This window comes from Rosa rugosa, chromosome 1 (genome assembly GCF_958449725.1).
Source record: "Rosa rugosa chromosome 1, drRosRugo1.1, whole genome shotgun sequence".
Lineage (NCBI taxonomy): Eukaryota > Viridiplantae > Streptophyta > Magnoliopsida > Rosales > Rosaceae > Rosa > Rosa rugosa.
Genome location: NC_084820.1, coordinates 40087036 through 40109636, shown reverse-complemented (window position 1 = coordinate 40109636; position 22601 = coordinate 40087036). Strand labels below are relative to the sequence as shown.

At 43.2% G+C, this 22601-nt stretch overlaps 2 protein-coding genes across 2 annotated transcripts; one reads left to right on the top strand and one right to left on the bottom strand.

Moving 5' to 3' along the window:
* The first annotated feature begins 9984 nt into the window (after positions 1–9984).
* On the top strand, positions 9985–15778 carry LOC133724882 (phosphoenolpyruvate carboxylase 2-like). Its single transcript, XM_062151782.1, has 10 exons — positions 9985–10582; positions 11199–11590; positions 11691–11775; positions 12077–12299; positions 12452–12555; positions 12640–12727; positions 13028–13182; positions 13398–14396; positions 14530–14916; positions 15313–15778. The coding sequence occupies exons 1-10, from the start codon at positions 10415–10417 to the stop codon at positions 15595–15597; spliced, it is 2886 nt and encodes a 961-aa protein (XP_062007766.1). The 5' UTR covers positions 9985–10414; the 3' UTR covers positions 15598–15778.
* A 1121-nt stretch (positions 15779–16899) lies between these two features.
* On the bottom strand, positions 16900–22321 carry LOC133724883 (protein CONSERVED ONLY IN THE GREEN LINEAGE 160, chloroplastic). Its single transcript, XM_062151783.1, has 10 exons — positions 21846–22321; positions 21268–21317; positions 21106–21187; positions 20910–21005; positions 20634–20714; positions 20425–20516; positions 18624–18716; positions 17933–18001; positions 17497–17699; positions 16900–17122 (listed from the first exon to the last, which is right to left on the bottom strand). The coding sequence occupies exons 1-9, from the start codon at positions 22173–22175 to the stop codon at positions 17558–17560; spliced, it is 1035 nt and encodes a 344-aa protein (XP_062007767.1). The 5' UTR covers positions 22176–22321; the 3' UTR covers positions 16900–17122; positions 17497–17557.
* Between the last annotated feature and the right edge of the window lie 280 nt (positions 22322–22601).

The window sequence follows — 22601 nt, the reverse complement described above, 5'->3', positions numbered from 1 at the left end:
GGATTCTGCCGCCAAATCCTCTGAGGTCAAGAGGCTGGAGGATGAGGTTGCCCGGCTGGAAGCTGAGGGGAACCGTGTGAGGGCCGCCGCTGTGGCTGAGTTTAAGCAGTCGGCGGAATACAAGCATGCGATGAATGAGGCGGCGAAAGCTGGTGCCACCGCCAACGTGGAGCTGCTGAACAAAAAGGGCGCCATCGACTGGGTCAAGGCGTCCCAGCCAGTCGGACAGCCAGGCCAGAAAGCACCGCCCGCGAAGGGTGTTCCTGCTCAGGTTGGGGGTGCCCGCTCAGGCAGCGGCGAGAGTAGTGCTCGTCCGGTGGACAACACTCAGCGGACCCCTCCTCTGACTCAGTCCGAAGTCTCTCGTGCTAACTTTATGGGCGCTCACACCCGAGCGGATGGTACTATAATAACGCCTAGCCCAATCGCTCGTGGGTCTAACCAGATGAGCCGCCAATCAGAGCAACAACCGCCGCCGGAGGATGAGCCCGACGTCGCTGTTGCTCCAGAAAAATAGCTTTGTAGGCTGAAGTAGTGCCGCTGAGGCTTTTGCCATTTTTTTTTTTTTTTGGTGCCGCTAAGGCCCTTTTGTAATTTTACTATATTTGGGCGGGGAGTCCCGACCTATAACATACAGATGGGTTTTCTTTGTTTACGATATGATTGTGTTTTCCGATTGTATTGTTTAAATACTGTTGAACCGCTAGCCTTTTGACTGCTGTTTTGTGACTCAATGAAACATTAAAGGGATTAAAATCGGTCCAAGTGCACGATGTAGCGGACGTGGTCCGCCGAACATTGTTGGCGCTGCCAGTTGATTCTTGTGCTAGAACTTGGAGACAATGGTTTGAATAATTCCTCGTTTCATTGATAGCTGATGTATCAGCGTTTACAAAAAGCGGGGTTGTACCCGTTAGGTAGCTTCCCTTAGCTAAATATTGATTCAAAAATTTAGCTAAGTCAAGATGCGCTAAGGTAGCGGCATAACTATTTGTAGTAAAACCGAAGGTGTTCGGTATTCCAAGGGTGGGTCGTTGTGACGCCATCCTTGTCCATCAGGTAGAAGGTGTCGGGGCTGGCGACCTCTACGATTTTGTATGGACCTTCCCTAGTTGGGCGGAGTACCGTTAGCGGTGGAATGACTTGTTTCATTACCTAGTCCCCCAGTTGGAGGTTCCGGGCCTTGACCCTGGCGTTGTAGAAACGTGACCCTGGCGTCGTTTGTTTTACAAATTATGCAGATGGGCCTTGTGTCGCTTCTCCTCTAGGAGGTCCCTGTCGAGATTTACGCCCTCGCCGTTGGTCTCGGGGCAGTAGCCTTCGACTCTAGCGGTAGGCTGAGTTACCTCAATAGGTAGGACAACTTCAGTTCCGAACATTATGCAAAATGGCGTTTCGCCGGTGGCGGAGGTTGGGGTAGTCCTGATTGCCCATAGAACCTCCGGCAGTTTCTCCGCCCACAATCCCTTGACTTCGTCGAGCTTCTTTTTTAGCAGCTTCTTGATTATCTTGTTTGCTGCTTCGACTTGGCCGTTGGTTTGGGGGTGAGCGACAGATGCGAAACTCATTTTGGTGCCCAGGTTAGCTGTAAAAGATATGAGTTCCTTGTTGTTGAACTGTGTGCTATTGTCTGTGAGGATTGTGTGGGGGACGCCATAGCGGCAATAGATGTTCTTCCAGAGGAAGTGAGTTACCTTAGCGGTAGTTATTGCTGTTAGTGGCTCCGCCTCTATCCACTTGGTATTGTAGTCGATGGCCACAATGATGTACTTGAACTGGCCCTTGGCGGTTTGGAATTTTCCCATCAAGTCCAGGCCCCACGTGGAGTGAATCCATGGACCGATGATGATCTATAGTGGTTCCACCGGGGCGTGTGGGAGATCCGCATATTGTTGACATTTGTGGCAAGATTTTGAAATCCTCCTGGCGTCGTCATCGAGTGTGGGCCAAAAGTAGCCTTGTCGCATTGTGCGATTGGCCAAGGATCTGGCGCCCGAGTGGTTTCCGTATTCTTCGCCGTGTATCATTGCCAGAACGACTTTTCCCTCCTCTGGGGTTAGACATCGGAGGTTGGGGTGGGTGAACCCCTGGCGATAAAGCTTGCCATTCTGGATGTTGTAGCGGACTGCTCTCCTCTTGAGTTGTCGTGCTTCGACTTTGTCCTCTGGCAACGTCCCATTGTGCTTGTATTCGATGATCTCGTCCATCCAACTCGGGTTGACCTCAATGTTGAAGATCTCCGCCAGGGTTTTTGTGATGCTTGGCCTGTCAAGACATTCCACCCTTGTGTCCGCTGGACTTTGGTGTGGCTGGGCGGTTGCTAGCCTCGCCAGAGAATCAGCCTTGGCGTTCTTTTGCCTGGGGATCTGAGTGATGGTGTGAAATTTGAACTTCTTGAGGAGTGTCTTGACGTACCCCAAGTATGCCGCCAACTGTTGGTCCTTGGCCTGGAAAATGTCATTGACCTGGTTAACGACAAGTTGGGAATCGCTGAAGATGTTGACACTGTCAGCTCCTGAGTCGATGGCGAGGAGTAAGCCGGCTATGAGCGCTTCATATTCCGCCATATTGTTTGAGGCTTTGAAGTTGAATTTTAACGCGTATTCCACGTTCAGTCCCCCTGGCCCTGTTAGGATGACTCCGGCGCCGCTGGCCTTGGCACAAGCGGAGCCGTCCACGTGCAAGTTCCAGTCTGATTGTAGGGGGGCTGGCTCTTCAGTGGTTACCATTTCTGTACTGGGGTCTGCCTCTGAGCTGGGTTCAACCTGGCATTCGGTGAGCTCAGCAATGAAGTCTGCCACCGCCTGGCCCTTCATGGCGGTTCTTGGTTTGTAGTCGATGTCGAACTGGTTGAGCTCGATGGCCCACTTGCTGAGGCGCCCAGAGTGCTCAGGGTTCTGCATTACCTGCCTCAGCGGTTGGTTTGTTAAGACATGAATTGTGTGGGCCTGAAAGTACTGGCGGAGGCATCTAGCTGCGACGATGAGTGCGAGAGCGAGCTGTTCCAGAGGGGGATATCTTGTTTCAGCCCCGTTCATGCCCCTGCCGGCGTAGAATACGGGGAGCTCGTCCTAGCCATCCCGCCGGACAATAGCGCAGCTTACCGCTGACTGTGATACCGCTAGGTATATATACAATGTCTCTCCCTACACAGGAATAGAGAGAAGTGGTACCGCTGCCAAGTATTCTTTCAGGCTCTGGAATGCCGCCTCACAATCTGGGTTCCAGTCGATGACCTTCTTGTGGGTTGTCTTCAGGACTTTGAAGAATGGGAGGCACTTGTCAGTGAGTCTGGAGATAAACCGAGAGAGAGCGGTTAGTTGCCCTGGAGGCTCTGAACGTGCTTCTTCCACTCTAGGCCTTCATGTTGAGGATGGCCTGTACCTTGTCAGGGTTGGCCTCTATACCCCGCTCACTGACTATGTAACCCAGAAATTTGCTGGCGGTGACGCCGAAGAAGCACTTTTCCGGGTTGAGGAGCATACCGTAGGCTAAGAGAATGGCGAATATGATTCTGAGGTTTGCCACGTGTCCGCTGGCCTTTATGCTTTTCACCAACATATCGTCCACGTAGACCTCGATGATCCTGCCCAGGTGCTCCGTGAACATAGCATTCATCAGCCGCTGGTAAGTTGCACCGGCGTTCTTCAAACCGAAAGGCATGACATTGTAGCAGTATAGGCCTTTGTCAGTGGTGAAGGAGGTGTACTCCTAGTCACCAGGGTGCATCTTGATCTGATTGTAGCCAGAGAAGGCGTCCATCATGTTGAGCAGCTCGTGTCCAGCGGTTGCATCGACCAGTTGGTCGATGCGAGGTAGAGGGAAGCTGTCCTTGGGGCATGCCTTGTTGAGGCCCTTGAAGTCGACACACATCCGCCACTTTCCGCTAGGTTTCTTGACCATGACCAAGTTGGAAATCCACTGAGGGTAGTTGACCTGGCGGATGAATCCGATGCCCCGGAGCTTGGCAACCTCCTCCCCTATTGCACGGTATCTCTCCTCATCGAAGGCCCTTCGCCGCTGCTTGATAGGGTAGGCGGATGGCTTGATGCTTAACTTGTGTGTGATGATCTCTGGGGAGATGGCCGGCATGTCAGCGTAGGACCATGCAAAGACGGCGGCATTGTCACGTAGAAACTGTGTGAGTTCAGCAGCTACCTCTGGATCTAGCTGAGCGCCGATGCGGACTATCCGCTCAGGGTGTTCGTCGGAGATGCTGATAACCCTCAAGGATGTTTCTGGGTTGACAGGCTCTTTTTTGACATATTTCTTCTCGTCATCCCTAGGGTCCTCAAAGATATCTGGTGCCCGTGCATGGTCTCCTACTATTAGGATTTCGTGGCGGTGCGCGGTTCGTGCCACGGTTGTGGAATAGCACTCTCGTGCTAGTTGTTGACTTCCCCTCACACAGCCTGTCCCGTTGGGGGTAGGGAACTTCATGAGTAGCATGTATCCGGCGATGATGCACTTGAGCTTGTTAAGTGTCGGTCGACCAATGATGGCATTGTATGAACTGAAGCAGTCCACAATGATGAATTCTGTATGGATTTCCGCCTTACATGGACTGGTGCCGATAACTAGTCGCATGTAATCAGAACCCAATGGTTGTGTGACATCACCGGAGAAGCTAAGCAGTGGCTCATGGTCCTGTAGTAGTTTTCTGTTCCGCTGAAGTTTATCGTAGCAACCGTTGAAGATGACATTTACGGTGGATCCGCTGTCGACAAGGATCCTTCCCACTGACCATTTATCGAGTATGGCGTCGATCAAGAATGGATTGTCGTGGGGCAGATGTACTCCGCTCTCCTCCTCCTCCGAAAAGGTGATGGGCTCCCAACCAGATTTTGGGAGTTTTGCGGACCTCTCATAGCGGATATTACATACCTCCTTGGGGTGGTTGGCACATGCGTAGCGCTTCTTTGCCTTGTGAGACATGCTGGTTATTGGAGCACCGCCGTCGATGGTGTTGATGCGGTCCAGGGGTTCAATGTTGGCAATCACATGTGGCGGTTGGTGCACCTTGAATTGCTCCATTTTACCATCTCGATACAAAGTCTCAATAGCGGTTTTGAGTGCATTGTAGTTGTTGGTGTTGTGACCGCTGTCCTCGTGGTACTTGCACCACTTACCAGTATTTCGCGATTTACCCACCCTTGGGTACTTTCTTGGGGGTGGTGGCGGAATCTGGTACTTGCATTGGTCGTATATTTCTTCATACGAGGCCGTGATGACTGTAAAAACTACATACCGCTGGGAGGATTCCGTTGGTTTACTACGGTTATCCCCATGAGATGAGCGGTTGCCCTTATTGTAGTGCAGGTCCCTCTGCCGCTTGCTCTGGTGGCTACCTTGTTGCCACTCTCTCTTCTTATCAGTTGGCGGTGCAGCAGAGGTTTTGTTAGCGGTTTCCTGATGGCTGGAGGAGGGTTAGGTAGATTTTACAGGTGTTGGTGGTGGTGGGGGGGGGGGGGGGGGTTTCTCCATATGTAATGAATTCCGCATGTGCATGAATGACAACCTCGCTCATGACCTGGTCATAAGAGGCATTTGGATGATTGTAATTTAGGTGATAGAGAAATGGCCCCTTGAGGAGTCCCCGTTTAAAGGCTGCCAGCGCCATTGTCTTATCAAGATTGCTGCACTGGGATGTTGCCGCTCGCCATCTGGTGACAAACGCCTTCAATGTTTCCTCCGCTCCTTGCTTGAGGTTGAATAGTTGAGCTGTGTTGTGGTGTCCGGCGGCCAGCAAGATGAACAGAGAGAGGAAAGCATTTGACAGTGCGTAGAATGAGTCGATGGAACCGGGCGGGCACTCAAAGAACCAAATCATTGCCTCACTATACAACGTTTCGCTGAATAAGTGGCAGAGGGTGGCGTCATCGAATCCCTTGTTATTGGTGACCTTCTTGAAGGTGTCCATATGGACAAAGGGGTCAGTCATGCCGCCGTAATGTGACATCTTTGGGGTGTTTGCGTGTGCTGGGCGGATGGCATGCAGGATCCTGGTGGTGAATGGGCCCGGCCTGGACACAAAGAGTGGATTAGGAATTGGCGCGCTGGGGCGCCTGCCTCCGCTCGGATTAGCCTTTGCTCTAGTTGCTGCATCCGCTCCAGGATTAGGGCGGTCGTGTCACCAGCGGGCCTCTCCTGGAGGTTCTGCTGAACCAGCTCTCGCCTGGGAGCGGGGGGATTGCCTTCCGTCCTAGCCCTGACTGCTGAGCGGCTGGTGAATGGTTGGGACTCCGCCTCCTGCTCTATCATTAGCTGGGGCGGAGGAGGTGGTCCCATTCCCCGTAGCTCTGATGGGTTCAGCGGTACCTGCATCTGTATGATTGGTCCGGGTACCACTCTGCCGGTGTTGGGTTGACTGCGGCTAGTGCTTCGCAATTGCTCGCTCTGCACCGGGTTGGCGTTTGCTTCCAGCGCCTTCTTCAACTCGTCAAATTTTGACATCAGCGTGGCCACCTGCTTTTGGGCCTCGGCCTTTTCTCTGTGCTCCTGCTCGCGCTCTCTATTTTCTTTATGAAGGTCCGCCAATGCCAGCTCATACATAGCGGTGAGGTCCCACACCGGTGGGCGGCTGCCACTCGGTTGAGCCTCCGCTGTTGTTTGGGTTGGCAGTATCTGGGGAGTGATCTGGGGTTCCATGCTGGGGTTGGCCGGTGTGCTGAACAGGGCACGATTAACATTAACCGCTGGGTTAACGTTAGTCGCTGGGTTGGTGGGTTGGGGATTGGCGGGTTGATCCGGTTGCTCCTCCGTGTTTTCCCCGCTACCGTTAGTCATGGTGGATGTGGTGGGATGACCTTTTGTCCAGGGTTCCCACAGACGGCGCCAATGTTAATGTCTAAAAAGTTCAGCGGTAGCTAAACCTTTGTTAACGCTGATCCGATGGGCGGACCGATACTTGTGATGTTCTCAAAGCTTCCGCTACCTGTCAAGTAAAATATAGAGGGCGTCAGAGGGAGACCGCGCTGGGCGGTCTTCAACTCTCCGATGCCTAAGTTAGTCAATGTATTTATGTTGACAAAGTAACAGTAGGTAAGTATTAAAGGCGTAATTAATGAGGAGAGAAGAGAGTACCTTTTATAGGTGAAGAAGGAGCTGATCTTCTTCATGTTTTCGATGTGGGACTGATATGCTTCAGTCCCCAGTTTCTGGAGCTTCTGATGCTGTCTTGGCGCGGCGCGTGGCGGCGCGTCAGCGGTGATCTGGGGACAAGCCGGGGCTCAGGCGGTAGCCTACTTGGCTGTGCTCCCGTAGGTCACTCATTTGGCGTGCACTGGCGGCGCTGTCGTGCTCTTCAACCAGACTTCGACGACGGTGTCGTCCTCTTTGCGCTCAGCCTCCTCCCCTTTGGGTCACAGAAGACTTGCATTTCAATGAGGAAAGTGTTGTTGAAGGTGGGTTGGTTTTTGTGAGTGGATCGAAGCTGTCGCGCTCGGCCTATACCCGATTTTGAAATCGGGTTTTCCGAATTCATATGGCTGTTGATTTTGAATATTTCTTGAGATGATATATGGAGCCTCAATTATTAATTGTTTAACTTTTGCTGATTGTGATTGAAATTTTGAGTTACTAAGCTTGAAATGATGTTGTTTGGTTGAATTCGAAACAAGTAGACATGGATTTCTTGTTGTGCTGTGGTTTTTGACATATTCTGAGTTCTGATAGAGAGAGAGAGAGAGAAGACACATATGGTAAGGATTTCGTTTTGGCTTAGGATCCACCCAATTCCATCGGTGGTGGAAGAGGAAGAAGAGAGAGAAAAGCAGAAGGGAAAAGAGAGAGAGAGAGAGAGAGAGAGAGAGGAAAAAAAATTAATTAAAAAAAAGAATTGAGGGTAGGATAGACATTTTACAGCGAAAAGGATAACCACAACAGTGACTTAACCGAGAAATTTGACGGAATGGACCTCTTGGTCCTATTGGTCAAAAATTGAGAGATGAGGGAGTAAACGTGTGAAATTAAAAAGGGAGGGACTGAACTGTTTTTTCCCTGAAAATTCAGGGAGTAAACAGTATTTAACCCTATTTAGTTTCGTTAATCAAGGCTTGAGGGTAGCCGCACAAGCCCTTTATTCTCAAAAGTTTCAATTCATTTCGTTTGGAGCAGATTAAATAGAAATGACTATTTAAAAAAAAATAATCTAACAACGAACTATTTTGTTGAAACATGCTGCGTAATGGTTTGAAAAATAAGCTTTCTTAAAGTAATACCACACTAATAATAAAAACAGAGTTCAGATACACATCTCAACTATACAATAACCTCTAGATTCTAGAAGACATGTTTATCTAATATATGGCGTACTTATTTCTTCATATCTAATTTCTTATCATTTTCTTTTGAGATGAGGAAGTTTTGGTCTTCAGTTGGGTAAAATGCCTTCCTAAACCTTTGTTTGCTACTCGAGGGGTAGCTGCGACTTAGCTACTGTATTCTTAGGAGGGTCAATAACACTAACAATGGTCATCTGGCTTGACGACGCCATAAAAAACATAAGTAAAATCAAACAAATGCACAAAAGGGAGAGTTAGTAGCAACTGTCTCATAATCAACCAACCAAAGCCGCCTATATTTCCTTAAATGATTTCCTTGGATATTTAACTCTTACTAAGTGTGGAAGAACTTGTTCGAAAGGAAAGATCTCATATTAGAAAAGTGACAAATAAAATATAATTTATAAGTGGGTGACTCTTACCCAATTGTTCCGAGGCTTTTTGTGATTAAAACCCAACACCTAACTGGTGGTTAAGTTAGGACAGTATCGGTACAGTGATGGACCATAGGCCACACTTGTTGCTGTTTAACATGGTATCAGAGCGGGTCCTTCTTCAATTGCGTCTCCAATTGTCATTGGCCTAAATTTGGGTTCCTTATATTGCCATCGGAATATTCCGATTGGATTGTTACCAAGTGTCCGTTGTGGGTCTTGGATTGTTATATTGGCAAAGTCTCCGATATGAGACTTGTGTCCCAATTTCCAATGTGGGAATTGAATTGTTAATTAATTTCACGTGCAAACCTAAAGTTAGGTTGCAGTGAGGGGGAGTGTTGGAAAGGAAAGATCATACATTAGAAAAATGACAAATAAAATATAATTTATAAGTGGGTGGCTCTTACCCAATTGTATCGAGACCTTTTGTGATTAAAACCTAACACCTAACGGGCTGTTAAGTTGGGACAGTATCGGTACAATGGTGAACCACGGACCACACTTGTCGCTGTTTAATAGAACTCACTATCGAAGGTTGTGAGAGGGAAGAAGCTCGATTAGAAGCGATTTATGCTGCTATTGAGGTGTAGGAGCCACCAAAGAGAATGAGGAATCTAGGAGTTGTATGATGGGTGTTCTCAAGAGTCAAGAGTGATGGACCCAATTTCTAGGCCTAAAGCACATAACCATGCCCTAATAAGTCATTTCCATGTCTAATGATCATATTTGGTCATAAACTTGATGTAGTGAAGGAGTTGTTGCCGTGATTCTAGTGATTTAATATTGCATTGAGCTATTGAGGTATGATGGTCTCAACCCTCCTTCGCCATTTAGGCTAGTTCAAGTTTAAGTATGGTACTCATTTTTACACCTATGTCTATAACACGAGAGAGGCTCTAGTGAGAACTTTAAAATGAAGATTTAATAAGGACTTTCAAATTAACAGTTGAATGAGCAGTCCCAATTTTAATTGAATATTAAGTCTACAACACATATGTCATCTAATCGTTAATTTAAAAGTCCTCACAAAATTCTCATTTTAGGGTCCTCATTAGAGCTCACCCTCCGTAACACATACTTTGATTTTTTTCGTTACATTTATTTAATTTTTGATTATATTTTTCTCTCCACATATCCAATTCCGATCAACGTGTTTTGTTTTGTTGCAAATGTAAAATTGTGAATTACTAATTTTTAGCTACTCCAGGTCCGAGCTGTACACTCTCTCTCCCCCCTATCTCTCTATAAATTCAAGTCCAACACAGAAAGAGAGTCCTGCTTTACATAACCCACACACAGACACAGACACACACTCACTTCTCTTCTTTCTGACCCCTTCCGTGATCAAAACCCTCCGTCTCTAATCCTTTGTACTTTCTCGTGCACGGATCATAAGCAACCCGTTTCTCTTCATCTGGGTCTCACGGGATTCGCTTTGCTTCCCCCCACTCTATCTTTTCCTTTTTCTTTTTTCCCCATTATATATCATCTCCTTTTCTTCATAGAGTTTGTGCTCTACTTCAATCCGGTTTATACTTTACTTCCTCTGAAAACTCAGTTTGCTCTACTCTGTTTTCCGCAAGGATTTGTGGGTTTTGATTCATTATTAATACCATGCAGTGTTTTGTTGGTTAAAAAAAGTCAAATACAGAGTAACCCAGAAACCCAGAAAGCAGAGAGAGAGAGAAGGCAACCATGGCAGCGAGGAACTTGGAGAAGATGGCTTCAATTGATGCACAGCTGAGGCTGTTGGCACCAGGAAAGGTGTCTGAGGATGACAAACTGATCGAGTACGATGCTTTGTTGTTGGATCGCTTCCTCGATATTCTTCAGGGTTTACATGGGGAGGATCTCAGAGAAACGGTAGTGAATTTTAGTCCTTTTTTTCTCTGTTTTGATTAGTTTTTTACTTGCTTTGAATTACCATTGACTGCTTATGGAGTTCACTAGTTGATAGTTTAGAAAATTTCTGGGGTAGGTGCCATGTTAGTTTTGATCGAGAGTTTCGTTGTTCTTTTGTGTTTGTTGTTATATGTATTTATGTTTTATGTTTTGTTTTTCTGGTACAAACCTTGATGTTATCGCTTTGTTTGTTCACTGACTATAATGCTTGTCTGGGACTTAAGAGTATCTTATATATTTTTTTCTTTAATTCAATTTTTATGATACGAAAATTGGAAGCAACTATTTTGTCTAACTACATGCCTTTTTGTTTGTAATTCAGCTGTCATTGTTCTTTTATTGTTATTTGCATCGAAAAACACTCCAAATGTCATTCCTTTATACTGTTCAGGGTTGTAATATGGACGAGGATTTGATATATTATTGATTTACAGAGCAGATAGTATCTATGAAATTTTACTTAAAAGGTTCTGCATGTTAGGTACCTCGATGATGCTATTAGGAAATTGGGGCTTATTAAGTGAAAATATCTGATGATATAGGTGTTTATTGACCTTTGGGATCTGATTTGCTACAGGTTCAAGATTGTTATGAGCTATCCGCGGAATACGAAGGAAAGCAGGACCCGAAAAAGTTGGAGGAACTTGGAAATGTGTTTACAAGTTTGGATCCTGGTGACTCCATTGTTGTTGCCAAGTCTTTTTCCCACATGCTTAACTTGGCCAATTTGGCTGAAGAAGTTCAGATTGCATATCGGAGAAGGATAAAGTTGAAGAAGGGAGATTTTGTTGATGAAGCAAGTGCTACAACAGAGTCGGACATTGAAGAGACGTTCAAGAAGCTTGTGGGGCAACTGAAGAAGTCCCCACAAGAAGTTTTTGATGAATTGAAGAACCAGACTATAGATTTGGTTCTAACGGCACATCCTACTCAGTCTGTTCGCAGATCTCTGCTTCAAAAGCATGCGAGGTTCGTTCTCCATTCCCCTGGTTTACTTATCTTATGTTGTGGAGAGTTGATGGGTTTATGGTTGTGTTATTGACATTGTATGCTTACTTGATCTTTTCAGGGTAAGAAATTGTTTGACGCAGTTGTATGCCAAGGATATTACACCTGATGATAAACAAGAACTCGATGAGGCTCTACAAAGGGAGGTATGTGGAAAGACAAACTGATTGAGTTTGATACAATGGCATTTTTTTGATACTATGTAATTACATTATATACTATTTCAAATACTCTTTACTTAATTTGAATATAAATTTATGTTCTCTCAACTATCCCTGACATTGTCCATCAGTTAGCTGCAATTGCCAACATTCCCCCTTCCCCTCTAAGTGGTCCAGTATATCCTGATGGGATCTGCACCTCTAACTGGTCCAGTATATCCTGATGGGATCTGCAGTAATATATCTTCATTCAAATTTACTGAATATATCTATTTCTTTAATGTAGATTCAAGCTGCATTTCGCACTGACGAAATCCGAAGGACTCCTCCAACCCCTCAAGATGAGATGAGGGCAGGAATGAGCTACTTTCATGAGACGATTTGGAAAGGTGTACCCAAATTCTTACGCCGAGTTGACACTGCCTTGAAGAACATTGGGATAAATGAACGTGTTCCTTACAATGCCCCTCTCATTCAATTTTCTTCTTGGATGGGTGGGGATCGTGATGGTATGCTCATCTTATGCTTGTTATTGGCAAAACATATTCTGTCCTTATGCAGTGCTGTTTTCATCACTGTGGCATCTCTCTCCCCATGTTCTCTAGAAGCATGACTACATCATGGTTTATGTAGCTTATAATCTTTCCGATGTTGACTGCAGGAAATCCCAGGGTCACTCCAGAAGTTACACGGGATGTATGCTTATTGGCTAGAATGATGGCTGCTAACTTGTATTTCTCCCAGATAGAGGATCTTATGTTTGAGGTGTGAAATTATAATCATGATCTTCAGAGTATTTTAAATATGTTATTCCCTCTGCATTTTCTTATATTGTTTTTTTACCCACAGTTATCTATGTGGCGTTGCAACGATGAGCTTCTTGCTCGTGCTCATGAACTTCATAGGTCTTCAAGGAAGGATGCAAAACACTATATAGGTATGCAATAGTTTCATGTTTCTGTCATTTTAGGCTTGGACATTTTGAATGTCCAACGAAACTTTAAATCTTTGACTATTAGTTATATCGCTATAGCTCTCTCTCCCCTTTTTTTTTTTTTTTTGGGGGGGGTTCCTTATAAAGGTTTCAGTTCATTTTTCCCCCAAACTGACCTAACTCTTCATGACATTGGTGGATAACTCTCTCTACTGTTTTACTATTGCTGTGATTATCATTATTTGATCTGTCCTTTGATTCAAGTATAGAGTGCCTTTGTTAATCGTTATTCTTTGTTATCAGAGTTTTGGAAACAAATTCCTCCAAATGAGCCATATCGTGTTATTCTTGGTGATGTGAGAGACAAACTCTACAATACACGTGAACGTGCTCGTCAATTACTATCCAATGGAACCTCTGACATTCCTGAGGACACAACTTTTACTAATGTTGAACAGGTATTTCCTATCATGATTTATTTCATTGGAGTTCTATAAATAAATATTCCATTACCAGAGTCTCCATTTTCAAGATATTTTCAGTTTACCCCAAATTTAGAACCTTTATATAGTAGAAGCTGAACGCAAAAATTATGTTGGAACATGCCCCCACATATTTTTGTTGTACAAAACTCTCATCTGAGAGCTGTTATTGTGTTTTTGCTCAATTGTAGTTCCTGGAGCCTCTCGAACTGTGTTACCGGTCACTCTGTTCCTGTGGTGACAAGCCAATTGCTGACGGGAGCCTTCTTGATTTCTTACGGCAAGTTTCTACTTTCGGACTTTGTCTTGTGAGACTAGACATACGGCAAGAATCAGACAGGCACACTGATGTCATTGATGCTATTACAAAGCACCTGGGCCTTGGGTCTTATCGAGAATGGCCTGAGAAACAAAGGCAAGAATGGCTGTTGTCTGAGCTCAGTGGAAAGCGCCCTCTTTTTGGCACTGATGTTCCCAAGACTGAAGAAATTTCTGATGTATTGGAGACATTCAAAGTCATTTCAGAACTTCCCTCAGACAACTTTGGTGCCTATATTATATCAATGGCAACAGCCGCATCTGATGTACTTGCTGTTGAGCTTTTACAACGTGAATGCCGTGTGAAAAAGCCACTACGGGTTGTTCCATTGTTTGAGAAGCTTGCTGATTTAGAGGCTGCTCCTGCTGCTGTGGCTCGCCTCTTCTCTATAGATTGGTACAAAAACCGGATCAATGGGAAGCAAGAAGTCATGATAGGGTACTCAGATTCAGGAAAGGATGCAGGCCGTCTATCTGCAGCATGGCAGCTGTACAAAGCTCAAGAAGAGCTCATAAAGGTTGCGAAACAATATGGAGTTAAGCTTACCATGTTTCATGGCCGAGGTGGAACAGTTGGAAGAGGAGGAGGACCCACTCATCTTGCTATATTGTCTCAGCCACCTGAGACAATTCACGGTTCACTCCGTGTAACAGTTCAAGGTGAAGTTATTGAACAATCATTTGGAGAGGAGCACTTGTGTTTTAGAACACTTCAGCGTTTCACAGCAGCCACACTAGAGCATGGTATGAATCCCCCAGTTTCGCCCAAGCCAGAATGGCGTGCACTCATGGATGAGATGGCAGTTGTTGCTACGGAGGAATACCGTTCAATAGTTTTCCAGGAACCCCGTTTTGTTGAATACTTTCGCCTTGTAAGTAGCCTGTTCATCAAGCACGATCACCCCTTTAACTATTTTCAGAAAAAGTCCCTTCATATCTGCCTACCTTAATAAAATTTGCTCTTATTTACTTTCTGCTGAGATACTTATTTCTTGAATAATGCAGGCAACACCAGAGATGGAGTATGGTCGGATGAACATTGGGAGTCGTCCATCAAAGCGAAAGCCAAGTGGAGGCATCGAATCACTTCGAGCAATCCCATGGATCTTTGCATGGACCCAGACAAGATTTCACTTACCAGTGTGGCTTGGTTTTGGGGCAGCATTTAAGCAAGCCTTAGAGAAGGATGCAAAGAATCTTCAGATGCTTCGGGAGATGTATAATCAGTGGCCTTTCTTCAGAGTCACCATTGATTTAATTGAGATGGTGTTTGCCAAGGGAGACCCAGGTATTACAGCTCTTTATGACAAGCTTCTGGTGTCAGAAGACCTATGGTCATTTGGAGAGCGACTGAGGACCAACTATGAAGATACTAAACGCCTCCTACTCCAGGTAATACTGTCCCTTCATCTGTTTTTATTCATAAAAGTTTTCAAATACTCTTTTCTTTTGGTCTCAATCAAATACTCATTTTTGCATGAAACTAAAACAAATAATTCGAAAATATAAACTACTATTACCATCAATATAAAGTATCTTTGTAACTGGTTCCTTGCTTATACCAACATGAAGTCTAACCATAAGAATGAGACCAAATATAAAGACCATTCTTGAGATGAAATTTTAACTTGGGACTTCCAAATATTAGTTTTATGATAATTAATGAAATGCTCTCATGGGTTTGTTACTAAATTTGTACTAGGTCAAAGTGTTTTTGAATGAAAAAATTTGATTTGACTGCACATACAGATATTTGAAGAGACCAATCTTATCTGTACATTTTTGTAGGTTGCTGGGCACAGAAATCTTCTGGAAGGAGATCCTTACTTGAGGCAGAGACTTCTTCTTCGTGACTCGTATATTACAACACTAAATGTGTGCCAAGCCTATACGCTGAAGCAGATCCGTGACCCCAACTATCTTGGTCAAGTAAGGCCATTAAAGGAACCAGCACGCAAGCCAGCAGCAGAGCTCGTCAATCTAAACCCAACAAGCGAATATGCTCCAGGTCTAGAGGACACACTTATTTTGACCATGAAGGGTATTGCTGCTGGGATGCAGAACACTGGTTGAAGCTCCCGTACTTGCGTTTTCTTTGATATGTCAGACACGTGAAGTCAAGTATTGTATCGGTTTCTGTGTTTATCAGTACTGCTTTGAACTTCCATCTAATAAAAGCTTTTGTAATAAGTTAAATGCAAATGGATTTTTGGTTTGTGTGAATTAGAATTTGCAATATTAGTAGTTTTTCAGATTCCCGTTAGCATTCCGAAGGGATTAATTACAAAAATCTTGTAAACAGTACAGGATAATATTCAAAAATTACAAGATTTTTGCCCGTAAATGCATTGAGCACCCGATCCAAACCCCTCTCCCAACTGCTATTCCCACAATGCTGTTTTTTTTTTCTTTCCTCTTCCTGAGTGGAAACCAATCATAACTTTAAATAGTTGGCAACTTGGCATTACCAAAGAACCTGTCACGCAGTACCGTGTGAAAATAAGCTTCATATAACTTGACCGTGTGTTTATCATAGCCACATCACAATGTCTGAATGAGTCGCTTCTACTTACCTGTACCTTCACTTTCAAACTGGAGGCTGCCGCATCCTTGAAACGGAGAGCCTCTCTTTTTTCTAACTGAGGATTCAGCTGAATCGGACATCGCAAGCACACAAATAGTCCGGCCCTTTAGGTGAGCGAGCCGGTCCTCCCAACGGAACTGGTGAGCTGTTTTTTATGTCATCTTTGTACTAGAGCAAGTAGTAGAGCAATTATGAACTACATTATGAACTCCAGACCTCTATTGTATTGAGTAGTCATACCCAAATAAGCTTCAATAACCAATTCTGTTGAGCTGAAGTGGTAACCTTTTGTTCCAAAAACTTGCTGAATAGTCCAGTGGACTGGCAAAACCTCCAATGTTTAACAACCAATACTACAACCATTTCCTTGTCACATACAGAAGGCCAAATGTCTTTAAGCCAATGTTTCACTACGGAATGCAATTGGATGACCCTTCTTCATGTCTACGTGTGCTTGGTGATCACTCAACATCACCTCCTCTTGCTTCTTCCATGCCTTCGACAATGAGCGTCAACATGGCCAGTTGATTTCTCCCCATTTTAGAATTTTTGATGCAAATTCTCAGATCTTGAATTGTAGGCTGATTAGTGATTCTTCAACTTTGGTACCAGCTTAGACTCTAGATTGGGGAGTATATCAATTTGAGTATTTTCCATTAATCAACTCTCGATTGTTTTTAAAAAGAAAAGAAAAAAAAAATTTGATGTGCGCGCACATTGGTGTTACAGAAATGGTGATAGTAAAGAAAGAGGCAGTTGATTCTTCCCCAGATAAGGAAACATTCACCGGATTTGAACAAAATGAATTGGTTTCAATTGATACTGTGTAGGGAAGCTTGATCGTACAACCATACCAGGCTGACAGATGGTATCTAGGGAAGACTGATTTAAACAAGGCTGATTTTACTGTCTTTGAACAGAAATAAAAAGAACAATTCCTTACTATTCACTAGACTACATATACACCTCTTCCTTTCCAAGCAGCATGTCACAACTGCAACCATTGTCTGTAATCTGGACAACAGACGAACAAGTTTAACAAAGCAAATCTGAAAGATTGTTAGAGTCGTAAACTACAACATAAAAAGCTGGCACGTCTAATGAAACCGGCCAGACTACTTCAAATGCACTTGGTTTCTATGGGTCTAAAACGAGTAAACTTGTTAATTCAGATAAAGTTTGAGGGACTATTTGTTCATTGCAGTGTTGGACATGTTTTGCAACATGTTAATAATCTGAGAATATGATACAAAATTGAGGAAATATGCAATTCAGAAACTCGAATCACTTGGTTTCAAATTGAACATCTCAGATGCCTAAACTTTGATCATATAAGTTTTGATTATTGAAAACATGCTTGGTAGACACATATGAAAATAAGAACAAACCTTTGCAAGCTGCATCATAACCATTACTGGAATATTCTGCTGACGTATATGTTAAGGTTTATCATGAACTTGTATCTATTTTCTCAACTTGAGGAATTGCTTCCTCTATAGCTTGAATAAAAGTAGCAATTTTATATGTGAAGAATCCCACCAACATTGGTATCAATTCCAGGTGCATGAATCCATATTGTGGAACAACGATCCTATACCCAAACTCAACTTTATTAGTCATTGAAAGATAGTCATAGCTTGAACATATTATGTTCAGCCATATGCATTGAGTCAAGGGTAAAGTACTTTAAAGAAAGGGCAATAAATTAGGAAAAAGTTGACATGCATTTAAAGAATATTTGCAGAAACTACCTGGGAGAAGTATTTTCAAAGAAATAAGAACGTAGTAACAATCTAAGAGAAAAATGTCAGCGCAAATACTTACCCATTCCACCTGTTAAATATCATGACTAATACAACAGGAACCAATAGCCTTGGTTGACCAATTGCTCCCCTGCATAAAAAATTCCATAAAGTTATATGGTTTCACCTTTCATATGGTTAATACTAGAAAAGACACAGCCCAACAAGTCCAGTGGAGTAATCATGGTGAGGGTAGGCAGTTTCATAACTTTCATTATTCTTCGTGAGTTCCCACATGCTATTTCCCAATGGACAGTCAGGAATAAATTCTTTATGAACTGCTCCTAACTAAAACACCATTCATCATTGTAACCAAAAAATAAAATAAAAACCATTGATAAAATCAATATTTCAAAAATATGTAAGAGCAATACTCAACAGGCAACATTGTGTATGAAGGTTAACAGATAACAAAAACGATGTGTAAGTTGGAAGATAATACATAAACTAACAACCCAGGTTTCTGATGTTAGCAAGACAAGGCAATATTGGAGCTAACAGGCATCTTTAGGTGAAGCCTCGATTGATAGATTGAAAATTCTGGGAAACTCGCTAGTTTGTGCAGAGTGTGGATATTTTAAATATCAAAATACATGTGCATGCTTTTAAAGAATCTAATCAAATTGCATATTGAACTGCTCATCTATATACAATTAAGTCATTAAATGTTGGCATAAAAGTTGCATTTACATAAGTAGACATTTGTTACATACTTGAGAAGTCCTCTTGCTCCATCTGCCATGGAATCCACACTAGTCCCTAGCATACGCATGTAAGCCAGAGAACCAAGGAACCCAACACCATAGCTGAATGTATAAGAAACGATTAGCATCAATCTCATAAAGAAATTATAATCTATACAAAATCTAAATGAAACATCAAGTTCTGTGAGAGATTGCCATTTCAAAAATCAAAACAATAATATTGATATTGCCATACAGCTAATAGGAAAACTAAACCATAGCAGGGCCCACACTTTGGTTAAATGCTCATAATTGAATAATTGGGGCATATTCTATTGGTTACCTATTCACAAATAAAAAATGTTGGGAGATATTTATTCTATTGGTTGTAAAAGAGTACTTATGGATTTTGATATCCATCATCATCATGCCATGACATATTTAGTCAAACATGCCAGTCTATTTCATGTGAATGCTAGAGTTCATCTCATAGAATCAACTTTCAATTCTAAAAGAAATCCTTTTGTAGAGTTTAACCCTGTAATGGATCTTGAAGTACTATTTCTGCACTACTTTGACCAAATATCACCAGCTGAAGACATTGAGTGTGACAGCCAAATGAATTGAGTGACTAATTTCCATAATAGTAAAATCATGAATAGGGGTATGGAGTTACTTTTATCACACTATCAGGCATATTGTGTGCATGGGCAGAGAAGCAACCTGCACTAGATGCCCATACACACCAATAACACATACCCAACCCCTGCGTGTTTCCCAAAACGTTTCACTCTTGTTCCACTGTACAGTTTACAGGCTCAAAATTACCTAGGCTCACTTTATCCCCTCTCACTAATATGACCCTACAAAAGTAAGTGTTGAGCTAGTGTCTCAACTAAGAAGGTTGGCTTCATTTGCCATGTTGAGGGCTCAGAAGAAGCTCGTGTTGGAAAGCAAGCCATGTGGAAGAGCCAATTAGGATACTAATTAGAGGATGGATTGACCTATGAATGACTTACTCAGGCCCCTTCTCACTAACTTCTTCCTTCATTCAGAGAAGTCATCAGGAATAAAATCGGTGGAGTAGAACAGGTGGGAAAATATTATAATGATATATGTAATTTGGGATATATCTATATTGAACTTCTGGTTGGATTGGTTAGTCGAGTACGATCTCCAATGAAGGAAGCAAATGATTCACCCATTCACCCATTTGTTGAGCTCGAATTGGATTAGAGAGAAGCTTTTCTATGCTATGGTCTTCTCAATTGCCTGGTCTTAGTTCAAAAATGGTGGAAGGGTCTATCCATCAGCCTTTCTATCTCCACAGGGACGACCTGCACCTTTACGCTAGTTCACCAACCTCACAAGACTGATTTGGCTCTCTATTGTACACCAGGAAACTCCAATAAACTCTATCGGGACTGAACTCTGAACCCATAACCGGTATCTGACATCGCATTAGCTAATTGAATAAACTTTTTCTCCTAATTTGTTCTCTTTGTCAAAATAAGAAAAGTTAAATGTTACTTTCTACAATAGGGTATGAAGACTAGTAGGGAACAATGCAGCAGAGAAACTGTCTTAGGCTACAGGTTCAACATATATGGATACATGTAGGACACACAAAGTTCTACAGAAGCAAGAACAGAGAAAATGAGTGAAAAGAAAGCATATTCACAAGACATTTCCCATTCATTACACTATTTTCTGGCAAGAATGGCAAGTGAAAAACGAAACTGACCCACCAGAGATACAGAAACTAGTGGGTGTATAATTGATACTTTTAGATTTCGTATATATTAGAGAACAAACCCGGATTTGGACATACCTAGCTGCAATTTCAGGGGAATATGAAACATAAGCTGAAACTAATCCAACACCTCCTATACCCAGTGTAAGTACTTGCAATCTCTTCTTTAACTGTAATAGCAAAATTAAAAAGAAAATTACTATTTTTACTCTTTTGTAAAATCAAGAGAGGAGAATGAAACTGAGCAAGGTAAAGAGGATTTAGTAAACAGTACAGCGGATATCTACCTTGAAATACTGCTTCCTATACTGCTCAGCTACTACTTTCGGGTCCTCCTTTGAGCGCCTTGCTTCCCGAAACATCACTTCCTGCAGGTTAGATGTCCAAGTGAGAAGTGTAAATTTAGGAAGAATCCTTCAGAGTACAGTTAGTGAGTGTAAATGGAAGTTCTCATTTCACTTATATGAGAAAAACCATTATTTGCCATTATAAGCTAGAGAATCCATCAAAAAGATTCAAAGTGGCTGAATGCGAAGGGGCTTCTAGTGGAACGTATGGCTTACACTGCCTCCAGTTGCAGCCTTAGTTGCTCTGGCCCATTTATCTTGCTCACGTCGTGTTGGTGCGTGTCTCCATTTAATAGCAGTGCTTTTCAAACTCTGAGAATCATTTCATTTCCGAAAAAGAAAGTTAGAAGTGGCCAATAATAATCCCAGGATAAATTACTCGCATCAAAATTGAAAGACAGTCAACAATTACTTGCGGTGTAGCCTCAACATGCTGTTGCAACTCAGGCTGGGCAGGAGAAGCTGTGAGTTGTTTGCTCAAATCAACTTCTAGACTGTACGTCCTTAGTTGGGTCAATATTTGAGAACAAATGCAGAAATAAATAAACAATTGAAATTACTAGTGATAACAAACCTGTCGAGACTCATGACCCTATTCAAGCTAAGAAACCCAGAAGGCACTTCCTGTTTACACCAAAGCAGCTTGATCACACAACAAATCCACAGATACCATTCACAAAGAAATAAACCATATGACTTCATTCACCATCACTCTCTCAGACTGCCAATAAACAATGAAACCGAAACCTAAAATCTTATATCTTCGCTTTCTTAAAACAACTAAGAACTTAACTCAGTTGTACAACTGTGTAAAGGGTTTGGCTCAAATCTCATCCAAGGAATCAAGCCGGCATTAATACATTATCCAAATGCTTTTCTTTATTCCTTCCATTTCTTCAGCAAACACGAACACCATGCCCAAGTAACAAAAAGGACAGCAGTACAGAAAATGCAAACAACAACCCATCAAATTGATTGCTAAGCTAAATAAAACACTCCCACAAAAATTGAGTAGAAACACAAGAAACCCATTATTGTCAAACCACCCAAACATCACTCGATACAATCAAATTACATTAAGAAACCACCAAATGAGACGGAATGAAGACAAACCCAAGTTAGGAAAAGGAAAAGAGTACTAGAAATGGAAACCTTGGCAGGAGCAACTTGGGTGGAAGTGTCATCAGGGCCCTGAATGAGTTTCTTCATGCGGTCCATGAATTCTTTGTTCCACATGAAGTCATCGGATTCAAGAGGGTCCACATCGCCTCCCCAGTACTTGCGGAGCTTCGTGGTGGTTGGGGGGCCACCGTACTCGCCGGGAGCCATCCCAGTGGACCATTTCTGGGGCTTCTTCTTGGGCAGTAGGATCTTGCTCTGTCTCGGGTCGGGCACGGGTTGGCTTGCTGATGATGATGATGAGTCCGGAGAAATGGGCGTTGCTGTGGAGGTCACTGAGAGATAGTAGTTCAGAATTGCCATCGATTATGTTTGGTTGGTTTTCCTGTTGTCTTTGAATTCTGAGTGTATGTAAATGGTGGTGTGGTGATGAATGAGTCCACACTTGTTGTGTCTTATTCACAGACCGTAAATATCTATCTTGCTAAGAGTCTGAAAGGGAAGAGGAAAATCTAGTGGATACAAACAAGGTAAGGAAAAAGGAGACTAGGAGTACTGTGAAACGAGAAGGATGATTTAATTACAGTTGTGCCGGGAAGGGAAAACTGTACTATAGGATTTAGATGACATCATGGAACAAGTTCACTGTTAACGCCCCTGCATATGTTGTCTAGGCTTGTTCAGGAACGATGTGCTATCATGTGAATGTGACGACTGATAACTAATGAATCAGTTCTATGGGATCGTGCTATGGGATCGTGGTGCCATGGTAGTGTTTTTTTTTACTTT